This window comes from Mustela nivalis (assembly GCF_964662115.1).
Source record: "Mustela nivalis genome assembly, chromosome: 6".
NCBI lineage: Eukaryota > Metazoa > Chordata > Mammalia > Carnivora > Mustelidae > Mustela > Mustela nivalis.
Genome location: NC_139025.1, coordinates 65,086,177 through 65,100,367, shown reverse-complemented (window position 1 = coordinate 65,100,367; position 14,191 = coordinate 65,086,177). Strand labels below are relative to the sequence as shown.

Genomic DNA, 14,191 nt, shown 5'->3' with positions numbered 1-14,191 from the left:
AAAAGAAATTTTTAATTTTTTTTAAAGATGTATTTGAGAGAGGGAGAGAACAAACAGAGGGAAGGGCAGAGGAAGGAGAGAATATCCTTAAGCAGATTACCCGCTGAGCATGGAGCCTAATGCCAGGCTCTATCCCAGGCCCCTGAGATCATGCCCAAGCCAAAATCAAGAGCTAACCAATTGAGCTACCCAGATGCCCCAGAATTTCTTATTTCTAAAATGATTATTCCGGTGTAATAAGGGTAAAAGGGTAATAATTTCCCTTCTGGTCCTACAACACAATTTGTATTATTAATTTGGAGTCATAGACCCCCCACCCCTTTTTTTAAAGATATGCTTATTTTAGAGACACAGAGAGAGAGAGAGACAGCATGAACAGGAGGGGCAGAGGGAAAGGAGAGAATCTCAAGCAGACTCTTGCACTGAGCCCTGAGACAGGGCTCAGCCTCACAACCCCGGGATCAAAACATGAGTTAAAATCAAGAGTGGGCTGCTTAACTGCCTGCACTACCAGGTGCTCCTGGAGTCAGAAAACACTATTATCTTATTGTTGCCTTGTATTTTCAGTCATTAATATAGGAATGGCTGCTAATTCAAGTCTTATCCAGTTGATCTTTTTTTGCAGGTAATTTTTAAAAAATTACTATTTTATTTGTTGATTTTGGTGTAGTTCCAGATTGTCAAGATCTTTTAAATTATAGTTTTTTTGGTCCGACTATTAACCTAAAGTTGGGGAATATATGTACCTTAAAATTCTTCAGTTCCATTGAAATCAATGACATTTTGAAATAACAAGGGCTAGTACAGAGTTTTGTGACTAAAGATCTTATGTCTTCACTTAAAATGCCATTTTTAGTAATTTCCCAGTATAGCAGTTTTATGGTTGTACAACCAGCTACAAATCCAACTATATAGTTTATTAGCCTAATTTTTTTTCTCATTTTTACCTGAAGGTAACTGTGGAAGAGTTTTTCAGAAACTCTATGTTTTGAAGAAAATAAGACTTACCAAGTATTATAGTTATAATAATAGACCTCTAATATTATTATTGTTTGATAGATACTGTATTATTACTTAAGAAAGATTAGTGATTGTTCCAATGCTATATGCTACACATTTTTTTTTATTATTTTTATTTTAAAGATTTTTATTTATTTACTTGAGAGAGAGATAGTGAGAGAGAGCATGAATGAGGAGAAGGTCAGAGAGAGAAGCAGACTCCCCATGGAGCTGGGAGTCCGATGCGGGACTCGATCCCGGGACTCCAGGATCATGACCTGAGCCGAAGGCGGTCGTCTAACCAACTGAGCCACCCAGGCGTCCCTATGCTACACATTTTTACTTTCTTTCCTAAGGGCCTACAATCCATCTGTTTAATATTTTGTTTTTAAAATTTAGAAGCTTTGGGGCGCCTGGGTGGCTCAGTGGATTAAGCCGCTGCCTTCGGCTCAGGTCGGTCATGATCTCATGGTCCTGGGATTGAGTCCCGCATCAGGCTCTCTGCACAGCAGGGAGCCTGCTTCCCTCCCACCCCCCAACACCTGACTCTCTGCCTACTTGTGATATCTCTCTCTCTCTGTCAAATAAATAAGTAAAATCTTAAAAAAAATAAAATTTAGAAGCTTTTAGTCTTTGGTTCTAGAATCCACCTCTTCCTGTTTTTTGAAAATTCAGAGTACATTTATTTGTTTTCAGTAAAGTGAATTCCTTTGGATGCTGTGTGATTACTTGGACTGGTTGAAGTTGGAAAATATTTTCATGATGATATCCCTAAGTTCTTTGAGTTTTATGCAATATAATTTGTTGGGTCTGTAGGCTAGTACTTGTTTAAAATATTGTTTTTGTTTTTGGTTAGCGGATCATCTATTGCCAAGGAATGTGACAGCATTTAAATAGGAAAATATATGAAAAAATATGCAGTTGTGACATACAGTAGTATTTCAGTAAATGCCCCTTCCTTGCTTTTTTTCTTTGTTAGCATTAAACCATCTGTCCCAAAGAACTGGCCTTTACTTTTTTTCTAACAGCTCTGTCTGCATATATATACACACACATATATATGTTTGAAACTAAATATATGTTCCAAGCTATCTCAAAATTTTTCCCATTTGAATATGTATGCTAGAGATTTTTTTCAGTTATAATGATGATACATGGTTAATCCAAACATGCTCTGATTCCATTGTGTAAATGTGAGAGGATCCTAACAATGAAATGAAGTATTCTCTAAAAGTTTCTGCTTAATACTTAGATTGTATAACCTGTAATATACCTAAAATTCAGAATTATTTGATAATTTATAAAAATTGATTTGTCAAGTGTCATGTCTTAGTCTAAGTACTTTATATCAGTATTTCATTTAAATTCGCACAACAGTTATGAAAGAGGAATTATCCTCGTTTTATAGAGGAGGAAAATAAATTTAGGGGTAAAATATCCTACTGAAGGTTATGTAATAGAAGGTGGTAGAAGTAGGATTTGAACCAGGTCTGCCTTGAAAATTTATGCTCTTAATTACTTTAAAGGAAGTAATCTCAGCATCATTAATGACGTTGTTCTGTTAAAGGTGGTTGATTCACAATATGGAAGTCTACTAATCATTCTTGGAATTTTGTTACCTTGGGATCTCTTTATCTCAGGTGTAACATACCTCTGTTGCTGGGCTCAACGTGGTTTGGGGACTACTTTCCTTCTTTATGTCTTTGGGATTCACTAGCAATAGGCAGTTTTGGGAATATGTTTTACTACCTTACCTTTGACCCTCTTCTCTTTCCTTTGCACAGTGGTCCAGCCTTTCATACAGGGGTATTTGTGAGTTAGGTACTTGGAATTCCTGCAATTTCAGCATTTATGTTTAAAAGGCAAAGGATCATATATATTTTTATTTGTTAAAAGGTATATACTTTTTTGGCAAAATGTTTTTGAAAATAATTGAACTATATATATCAGTAACATTGTTTTTTAAAAGCTAAGTAGATTATTTAAACAACATTATAACAGATTATAAAAATGAGTCATTTAAAATGTTAATTGTAGGGCAGGCATCGATTGCTTATGTTGGGATGTTACTGTCTTTTTGTCTTTTTTACTTTCTGTATTCTCTCTGTCTTTATTTTTTATAAGTAAAGGAAATATATTAAAAATTTCTGTGCTTTGGTTATTACATTGAAAATATTAGAAGGCAAACTGAATTTTAATAGAGGGAAAGTCACTAAGTTTAATTACTTTTTTGTTTCTTACAGTGAACCTTGCACTTGCATTAGCAGCGAATGATTCGGTAGGTGTTTATTAATAAAAACATTAATTTATTAAAATGTTTTTTAAGGAAATGATAAAGAGCGTATTTTTCATTTATTCTGTTAGGGGCTATATCGTGTAGCTGTAGTCCCTTGCTTTTCTTTAAGGAACTAAGAAATCTGCCATAAGTACCGAGTACATCTAATGGTAATGATGAAAATGGAAGGGGTCAAAGAATTTAGGCAGCGTTTGGAAGGTAGAGAAGGCAAGAAAATGGATTCTTCCTTAGAGCTTCCAAAAGATATGTGATTCTGCCAACACCTTAATGTTAGCTCATTGAAACCCATTTTGGACGTCTGTGATAATTTCTCACAGTAGAAGTAGGAAATAAATATAGGATATCATTTTTCTTAGTTCTTAAATTTCCAAAGATGTCTTTATTTTGCCTTTATATTTGATTTGACTTTGATTTGCCTAGATGTAGAATTCCAGGTTCAAAATAATTGCATCTCTGAACCTTGTAAACAACATTCCTTTTTCTTCTGTCACGCTAATGAAATATCTGATGCTAGTCTGATTCATATTGCTCTGTAATAACCTGTGTTTTTCCCCTCAAAGCTTTTAGAGTTTTCTTTATGTCTTTTAATTTTAGAAATGTCACAAGTATGCATCCACTTGTTGACTTCAAAATTTTTTACCTGACTGGAAATTAGCCAGGCAGTTTTCAAGTTTTGAAATTTCTTCCTTGATTACTTTAAGTGGTGTGTTTGTTCTGTCTCCAGAAATCTATTAGATAGATATTAATCCTTTATGCATGTTGATTTTTTAAAGAAGATTTTATTTATTTATTTAACAGACAGAGATCACAAGTAGGCAGAGAGGCAGGCAGAGAGAGAGGGGGAAGCAGGCTCCCCACTGAGTGGAGAACCTGATGCGGGGCTCAATCCCAGGACCCTGAGATGACCTGAGCCAAAGGCAGAGGCTTAACCGATTGAGCCACCCAGGTGCCCCTGCATGTTAATTTTTCTCTCATATTCTCCATCTCTGTCTTTTGTTGTATGTTTTGGAAGATATCTTAGACTATTTTCCACATACTTTGTTGGGTTTTAGTTGTTATTTTAGCCCTTCTAATTTTTATTTTTAAATTCCAGAATTGTATTTTTTCCAGGTTTCCAGAACTCTTTCTTATATTACAAATAGTGAGAAACAATGCGTCTATCATTCATTTGAATCTCTTTGAGGATGCTAATTAAAACTAATTTAAAAATTCTTCCTTTTAGTGATCTCTACTTACTTAGCATGGTGATTCTTATAATATGGTCCTCAGACCAGCAGAATCATTATCACCTGGGAACTTGTTGGACATGCAAAATCTTGAGCCCATCTTAAACCTAATGAATCAGAATCCATGAAGGTAGAATTCTGCAGTCTGTGTGTTTTCTCTACAACCTGTTTTTAATTTGATTTAATTTAATCTAATTTTTTTTATAGAAGTGGATTCAACTTACAGTGTTATATTAGCTGGAATCTATGTTTTAATCAGCCCCTTAGATGATTTTGATGCATGCTAATGTTTGAGAATTATGGATCTAGAGTTTGTGAAAACTCTTGTCTGCTGATGGCATCCTTTTTTGTTTTCTAGTGTGGTTATGTTTTTTATTTGGTTTTAAACCATTTTTTCTCTTGTTGTTTCAATGGGAATTTGGAAAGAAGAGAGATAATCATGTGTTTTTAGGCAGCCTTATTGAAGTAAGAGCCAGTAATATATTTTTAAAAATAATTTCTCTTAGGGGACTTAGTTACTCTGGAGAAGAGACACAATCTTCGTTAAAGAAGGAAGGAGACAGGGAAGAGTCAATAGATGGGAAGGTAGATAATTTGTAGATGTGGGTTTTTTTTTTTTTTTAAGATTTTATTTATTTGACAGAGACACAGCAAGAGAGGAAGCACTAGCAGGGGGAGTGGGAGAGGGAGAAGCAGGCCTCCTGATGAGCAGGCAGCCCTCTGGGTGCTAGGCTCTATCCCAGGACCTTAGGATCATGACCTGAGCCAAAGGTAGATGCCTAATGACTGAGCCATACAGACATCCCAGTGTGGGGATCTTTTAAGTTGGTTATCATTTTAGTCAAAGCCTTGAGTCTTAAGTCAGTGTGAAGCAGCTATGTAATAGGGATCAAAGGATGAAAAGAATAGTTAAAAAGGGGTTGATTCCTTCATGTAAAGATTGCTCTTTATCTTTTTTTTTTTTTTTTTTTTTTTAAGATCTTTTAAATTTATCTGATAGAGCACACAAGCAGGTGGAGCAGCAGGCAGAAGGAGAGGAAGAAGCAGGCTTTTTGCTGAGCAGAGCCCAACCGGGGGCTTGATCCCAGAACTCTGGGATCATGACCAGACCTGAAGGCAGATGCTTAACTGACTCAGCCACCCAGGTGCCCCAGATATTGCTACTCTTGATGAGATGGTAGTTCAGAATTTTTTTTTTTATTTCTGTGTTTTTGTTTTTTTCCTTTTCTCTTCTTTCAAGGAGCAGGGTTGAAGGCAGATTCATCTTTAGTGCTTTATATGTGTGATGGAAATTGGCAACAAGAAAGGTAAAGTAGTAACACTTCACCTGGCTCATTTAGTAACCTTGAGTATCCTTACTGTTTTTAATGTTTGTAAAATCTTCCTTAGGAAGGTTTTTAGTATTCTGTGATCCTAGTGAAGGTGTTTTTTGTTGTTCATTTCTTGATTTTTTTTTTTTTTTAAGCAAAGTTAGTGTTTTTGATTCGGGACTAGCGTGTTTAATTTAAACTGTGCTCTGCCAGAGGACAGCTTGCATACAGAAAAGAAGAGCTATATCTGTTCTATATGATTTATATGTATCTGGCATAGTTTTATACTCTTCTATTTCCCAATTTAAGATTTTATTAATATTATACTTATTTGGAGGACATGTTTGGTCCTTAGGGGAAGCTCATGGTTCCTCCCAGTTCTTCTGTTTGCCTAAGTTGATATCAATGGCCAGAATATGTCTCTTTATGGGGTTAAAAACTCCAGTTAGGATGGTGTCTTTGGAGCCTCTCCAGTAATTCATTCCCAGGGAGGCTTAATTCTGTGGAGTTTGAATTATAAAAGAGGTCTCTGATTTTCTTCTCTGTAGGCCATTTTTGTTTAAGACCTTGCTAACTTTTACCTCCTTTCTTTTCCATGGGTTGTACTTGCCCTTTTTTAGCATTGGAATAGAAGATCCAGATCCAGGAAAGGGATATAGGACCAGGAAGCTATTCATTTTACTTTTGATATTGACCTTAGTAGTCTCTAAACAAGATTGTGTAAACCCCAGGGGTGTATGTAATATAGTCCATTGGGATGTAGGAAGGAAATTTTTCTTTTCTATCTGTATTAATTTTTATCTTTTAAAATTTATGTTTTTTGTGTATGCTTTATAATTTATACTATGTTAGTATATATAGTATATATGGTAGTTGCAATGTAATTTATAAACAAATATATTAACATATATTAAGGATATATGCTTAAACATATTTTACTGATTGGAGTGCATGATCAGAAAATTTCAGATGTCACTAGCCTAGGCAAAAGAAATTTCTGGGCTGGATTAGATGCCCAGTTTATAAGAAGACTACTTTATAGATTGAGGTAAAGGCCTTAATGGGAATAGGGTGCACCTTTTCCTTTTCCCTTGTCTTTTGTACTTTCATTTGGGGGATGTAGAAGGTAGTATTGCAGAGTAGAGTTTGAGATCATATGTGCTATGCATCTAAATAATGCATCCAGTGATTTGTTGGAGCTGACTCATGCTTGTTTGTGAGGGCCAATTGTTAAATTTTCAGGAATTTGGGAACTAGTTGATACCATGTTGTTACCATGAAATAGGCCATTGTGGGAATATTTAAACCATGGAAGTTGGCAAATATTGAAAATCAGAGCCCCACCACATCTTGAGCCATTTGTTAAACATTTCCTGGCACACCACAGATCATATATATTGACAATCCTTTTTTGATTTTTCTTTTTTTCAATCTTTTTTATTTTATTTTATTTTATTTGTGTGTGTGTGTTTGTGTTTCAAAATTCATTGTTTATGCACCTCACCCAGTGCTCCATGCAATATGTGCCCTCCTTAATACCCCACCAGGCTCACCCAACCCCCCACCCACCTCCCCTTCAAAACCCTCAGTTTGTTTCTCAGAGTCCACAGTCTTTCATGGTTCATCTCCCCCTCTGATTTTCCAATCATTTTTTTTTGAGAGAGGGAGAGAGGGGCAGGGCTTGGGGAGGGGCAGAGAGAGAATCCACACCCAGTGCAGAGCCTGATGCATGAGATCATGACCTGAGCCAAAATCAAGAGTCTGGTGCTTAACTGACTGAGCCACCCAGGTGTCCCCTTTTTTCTGTCTTCTTAACCATGTTATGGGTCTCATTCTTTTACAGTGTAAATTTAATAAACAGTGAGAAGGGCACTGAGACTGGGAGAGGGAAACTTAAAGACTACCAGATACCATTGATTAGCTCTGTGAGATTCCTGTCAGTTCAGTTCATTTTAGTCCAACAAATATTTGAGTTCCTATAACACTTGTTGCCAGATACCCTGAGAATATAAAGAAAAGTAAATGTGCCGTGGGAGTTCACAGCCTAAGACTACATTCACAAAACAGTGTTGTGTGTGTGTATATGTGTTTGTTTAGGTGTGTACATATTTCTGTGTATCTGTGTGTGTGTATATTTTGGTGGTGTATAGATAAATTTAGTTCAGTAATCATTTGTGAGTGAGAAAGTGCTAATTAAGACAACAGTAAGGTTTTATTGTGCTTCATAAGAGTAGACACGTTGTGTACTCTTAAAGGTTTTATAATCCTGTGAACACAAAAGGAAGATAAAAGTCTTAAAATGACGAGATATATTCAAGGTCAAATATAGTAGTGTATCCTTCTAGGATGAGTAGCTTTTCTTCCAGAGAAAAGTGATCTTTTTTTTTTTTTTTTTTTATAGAGCATTTTCATGCACATAATTGTATTTGGTTCTCACAGAAACCTGTAATGCAATGTCATAGTATTTATCAGCTTTACAGTCTTTATTGATTCTGCCCTTTCCTTGCCACATTTCATCAGTCAGCAAATACCCTTGTTTCTATCCCTGCGATGTTTTTCCAATATGTATTTTTCTATTGTCATTATTCCCACTCTAACTAAGACCCACATTACTGTTTGGCTCTTTTATTCATTTTATACTTCAGTTTTTGAGTGCCTCTTCTATCCTAAGCACTTTATTTGGAGGATATAGAAAGGAATGAGACACCTGGTCCCTGCCTTTGAGTAACTCAGACTAGAAGACCACTGCAGTGGTCCAATCTATTACCTGCTTATGCTCAAATCCATTCAGTACATAATGCCTAATTACTCTTACTAAAGCATTATTGGAATTGCATCATTCCTGCTTAGTGTCACTACTGAATGCTTTTGCTCAAGATCTTCAGCGATCTGGCTTCCATCTGCCTTCATAGGTTTGTGTTCAGTCTATCATCTAAATGGTCTTTGTGCTCTGGCCAATCTGGGTTACTTGAAGTTTCTTGCCAATTTGGGCTTGGATGTACTATGTTCTTGCTGAAATGGAGTATTCTCTTCACCTTTCTTCAGCTTACATGCCCTATCTTCCAGACTACCATTTATGGCTGTGCTGGTTATATCATGCATAAGGGTACTTGTCAAGGAGGTTGAGTATGATAGAAATCCAGACTACCCTCTTCTTGTACAACTGTAGGCTTCATTTTGTTTTATTTATTTATTTATTTTTAAAGTAAGCTCTAGACTTGGCTTGGGACTTGAACTCACAGTCCATTAAGAGTCACATGTTGTACCTACTGAACCAGCCAGGCACCCCTGCAGGCTGCATTCTCATTCACACAGAGGCACTGTATGAGCCAGCTTTGCCCTGAGGGGCAGCTTAGTGAAGTGCTTCCTAAATTCCTTTCTTTCTCTGTCTTGGGAAATCCAGTAGCACTATTTATTTGTATGATTATTGTTCTTATGCAACCATTGTGGTAATTTTTATAATGACAAATGATATAACTAACATTTATTATATGTCAAGCACTTTCCCTCATGACAGATTCTTAACTCATTTATGTTTCATAGCAACCATATGGGAATAGATACTATTATGATCCCTTTTGTAGCTAGAAAGCAGAAGTATTTGGAAGTTGAGTATTTTGCCCAGGGTCACTGAAGAAGTAAATGGCAGAGCCAAGATTTGAATGCTAACCTAGATCCTGTGCTCTTAACCTACTTGCTCAACTGCTTCTATCTTAGGTAGATTTTTATAGTTAAAGGTTGTGTTGTCTTCATCCTTGGCTATCCTTAGCAACAGCACAGTGCTTTATGATTTTGGAAATGCACAATAAATGTTTGCTGCACAGATGAATTAAGTATATAGAATGGTTTCATAGTATGTCAAGTGCCAAGTTTTGTTTTGTTTTGTTTTTTGAGAGGTGGTGTGGGACAAGAGGACTTTTTATGGCTTAGTGGGCTATTCACTGTTTTTTTCTTGCTTCTTAAAGCATGGTACATTCTATGATTCCACTTAACCCTTTTCTCATTTTGTACTCTGTATCTGCTAATCTCATTTTTTCAAATCCCTGCTCCAGTTACTACTGATGTGCCCTTGGTTCCAAATTCGTTACCAGCCAGGATCTCTCTCCTGGGTACCAGACCTGTCTGTCTAGTTGTCTCTGTAGACATCTACTGGAATGGCATCCAAGCTCAGTGTGTGTAAAACCAAACCCTTTTTCCTTATAACTTTCTTTGTCATGTGGGATCATTTGGTTCCTGCCCGCCTTCAAATTGGTCACCCATCCCTGCTGCTTCTACCACTTAAAATTCTGTATATTGTGTCCTCTCCTTTCATTCCTTAATGCTGCTGCTTTATTCAGACTCTTAACTGTGTATCTTCTGTGAGGTGATCCCTGCTGTCTATTTCTTTGCTATGATGTTTTGAGGAAAGGACTAACACTTAACCATATTATTTTAGAAGAGTTTACTTGTTTATCTCCTATGCTAATCTGTGAACCTTTTAGGGTCAATAGTTTTGGTTTTATAACTCTTTTTTAAAAATCCTCAGTGCTTAGTCCAGTGATGATACATAGTAGCTTTTTGATAAATGTTGGTAAAGACTGTGGGACATATTAAATGAAGACTGGTTGTGAATATATATACACACATACATATATATTTCATTTCTATGGCAAATTCTAACTGTTGAATAAGTTGTTCACTGCTAAATTATGCTTTTTTTTTCCTGAGGAAATGAAGTAATTAAAATTTAAATGGGATAATGTATGTGAAGAGCTTAGCACTCCGGCTGATACATAGTAAGTTCTAAATCAGTTTTTGGTATGGGTGGCTAAATAAAAGCTTTTTGTAAGTAGTATTTAAAAGTAAAAGCTGATACATGTTTTACTTACTTGACTGTTTTTGCAAAACTTATTTTAGGTTTTTACTTATTTTCCATTGCTAGAATGAATCATTAATTAGAATTTTAATTGAACTTAAAGATGGAAAGTGAAGCAGTATTATCTTCAAAGAGTTTGGGTCTTTTTGTTTTTTTTTTTCCCATTGATGTTTATCTTAAAATATTTTTTTCCCATGATCTCATAATGTCTTTACACTTAATCTTTCCAGACATACTTCTCTTCTTCACAAATTATCACTAGTGGTTCTTTAAATGTAATTAAGATTATATTAAGCCTGGAAGTTTTGTGATCATGTTATGAAAAATTAGGAAGTTTTAGTTCAAGATTTCCTTCAAGATTTAGTTTTGGTTTTTGAAAAGTTCAGCAATCTTAGAATATGTTATGTACCACCACTTAAAACACTGTAATTTTCTTCAATAATAGTTACATGTATTAGCAGTTAATAGTTATGTGTATAGCTTTTTTGTATACAGAACTGGGCTTAATTCTGGTTCTGCCTCTTGGAAGCTATATGACTTTGGCCTGTACCTATCTCCTAAGGTTTTAAGTATTAAAGGAGGTAATGTATATAAAGAATGAAGCACAGTGTCTGGCATATAATAAATGCTAATAAGAGCTATACTTATTAGCTATTGTAGTACTCCACATGCCAACCTGGACATTTTTTTTTTTTTTTAAAGATTTTATTTATTTATTTGAGAGAGAGAATGACAGAGAGAGCATGGGAAGGGGGAGGGTCAGAAGGAGAAGCAGACTCCCTGCTGAGCAGGGAGTCCAATGGGGGACTCGATCCTGGGACTCCAGGATCATGACCTGAGGCAAACGCAGTTGCTTCACCTACTGACCCACCCTGGTGCCCCTGCATATGTTATTATAATCTGGATTATTTTTATGATGTGAATTTGGATTAAATATGTATGAAACTGTGTTTCTCACAATTACCTATGTGAAATCCTGATGTATAGTACTTAGTTCAAGTTTGTAAGGTTGGGGCTTATCTTTTCTTTAATGCCAGTGTTATGAGGGGATTGCATTATTTTCAAATTGACCTGTTCTTAATGTTTTTTTTTTTTTAAATTATTGTTTTTTAGTATATGTAACATACATTTCTTATAAATATATTTTGTTTCAATATTATGGTTAGCTATTTTGGAGAAAGGGTACACTATTAGTGTTTGAAGTATAATAACTTTAAAGTTAAAGGGAAACTGGGGCAAGAGATCCAGAAGGAACATTTGCAAAACTGTAATTTTTTTCTTTTTGTTCTTCAATTCAAAGATAATTCTTGGTAAGAACTGTGTTTTATAAGTGCATTTGAATTAATAAATTTTGACTTTTACCAAGGAGAAAAAGTCTCCGAAAATGTATTTGCAATTAGAACAAAAGTCTTTACTAAAACTAAGATTTCTTTTGGTATAAATGGAACTATTTGTAATAACTGATGACTTTTCTTGCAAATATTTGATAATTGTGATATGTACATACTCATACATACATAGGGGATTATCACTTTATAATCAGTGAAAAAATAGATTTTTATTTTATTATTTTATTTTATTTTTTATTTTTTTTAAGATTTTATTTATTTATTTGTCAGAGAGAGAGCAAGCGAGAGCGAGCACAGGCAGACAGAGTGGAAGGCAGAGTCAGAGGGAGAAGCAGGCTCCCTGCGGAGCAAGGAGCCCGATGTGGGACTCGATCCCAGGACTCTGGGATCATGACCTGAGCTGAAGGCAGCTGCTTAACCAACTGAGCCACCCAGGCGTCCTGAAAAAATAGATTTTTAATGAATTACTTTTTCTTATTCTTTCATATATAGATTTGTTCATTCATTCAGTCATTCATCAGCCATCCATTTGAAGGCCCATTCTCTAGGTCCTCTGCTTAGCGTGGGATACAGAATTGAAAAAACCCTGTGTCTGTCCTCATCTTAGTTAATTTACAGCCTGAGTGACTGGAGGATTTTATTTCCATTCAAAGCAGGGATCTCTGTATGACTTGATGATTCTTGTTTCCTGTCTTTTTTCTTTCCCATTTACCACAGATGGCTTTTTCTGCTCTTTAGCCTTCTATACTGTTCCAGTTTCTTCGTTCCCATTCCATGTGACTTTTCATTGGTAATGTATTTACTGTTTTCTTTCTCTGTCTAGTATATTTTTATACAGTCATCATGCTCTTCATTTCTTTCTACCTCAGAGAAAGAGATATCACATCTGGTATCTTTATATGGACTCTTCATCCTTCACTTCCTACCTTTTCTAAGACTTTGATTCATTAATTCCTTCTGGTTATCTTCAGTTTCTCTTTACTAATTCCTTCCTTTTGATCTATTGATCTACTCATTTTACTCATACACCCCGAAAAATATAAATGTGCATTTTTTGCGTTAGTGAATAAAACAGCAGATTGTCTTTACCTCGTTTCCCTCAAGCTTCTGCCCTCTGTTACTTTCCCATTATAGGCATAGTCATACTGGAGAGAGTAATCTATACTGGCTATGTCAGTATAGATTCCTATTTTATTTTGCTACTTCCATAATTTGACTTATCACCATACAACTGAATTTCCTCTCCTAGTTACCAGTTCTCTGCCAAGTGTATTTGTTCCCTTTCTCTTGATCCTGCTTGATTTCCTGCTGCATGTGATACTGCTGACACCTTAAGAGAATTTGTTTGGCTTTTACAACAACCTTCTGTCTTAATTCTTCCCCCTTTCTCTGACTCTTTCACTATCCTCTCTAACTTTTCATATTATTCCATTTCCATAACTCTTGATTTTTCTCCCTCATACGTGCACGTCCTCCTTTGTTTTCATATACTGCTTCTTCAGTGTCTATGTCTTTTTTTAAAATCCTTATTTTCAGTAGTTTACTCAAGATCTCCATATGGTGTTTTACAGATTATGTCAGATATATTTATTTATTTATGTATTTGTTTATTCTCCAAGATTCAAATTAACAAAATAGTATAGTATTAGTTTTAGGAATAGAATTTAGTAATTCATCACTTACATATAACACCCAGTGCTCATCACAACAAGTGCCCTCCACATCACTCATTTACCCCTATTACCCCACTCACTTGCCCTCTAGCAACACTCAGTTTGTTCTCTAGTTAAGAGTCTCTTGTGGTTTGCCTCCCTCTCTGTTTTTATCTTATTTTTCCTCTCCTTCCCCTATGTTCATCTGTTCTTTGTTTTTTAAACTCCACATGAGTGGAATCATATGGTATTTTTCTTTTTCTGACTGGCTTATTTCACTTAGCATAATACATTCTAGTTCTGTCCATGGTGTTGCAAATGGCAAGATTTCATTCTTTTTCGACGACTGAGTAATATTCCTGTGTGTGTGTGTGTGTGTGTGTGTTGTGTGTGTGTGTGTGTGTATGTGTTTGTGTTTATACACATCTTTATCCATTCATCAGCCAATGGATATTTGGGCTCTTTCCATACCTTGGCTATTGTTGATAGTGCTGCTGTAAACAT

At 35.6% G+C, this 14,191-nt stretch overlaps 1 protein-coding gene across 10 annotated transcripts in view; it reads left to right on the top strand.

The window, feature by feature from the left end:
* NUBPL (NUBP iron-sulfur cluster assembly factor, mitochondrial) overlaps positions 1–14,191 on the top strand; it is a 205,750-nt gene that overhangs the window by 1,867 nt on the left and 189,692 nt on the right. For 4 of the 10 annotated variants that reach the window (XR_014313608.1, XR_014313609.1, XM_082737924.1 and 1 more), the window contains exon 3: positions 3,243–3,277. The exons of 3 other annotated variants lie outside the window; for them this stretch is intronic. Coding sequence is in view for 4 of the 7 variants with exons in the window: in XM_082737924.1 (XP_082594050.1) it covers positions 3,243–3,277 (35 nt within the window). In the remaining 3 variants the exon portion in view is untranslated. Of the gene's footprint in view, positions 1–3,242; positions 3,278–5,761; positions 5,829–14,191 lie in introns of all 10 variants that reach the window. 3 more of the 10 variants (XM_082737931.1, XM_082737930.1, XM_082737928.1) reach the window with 1 other exon arrangement.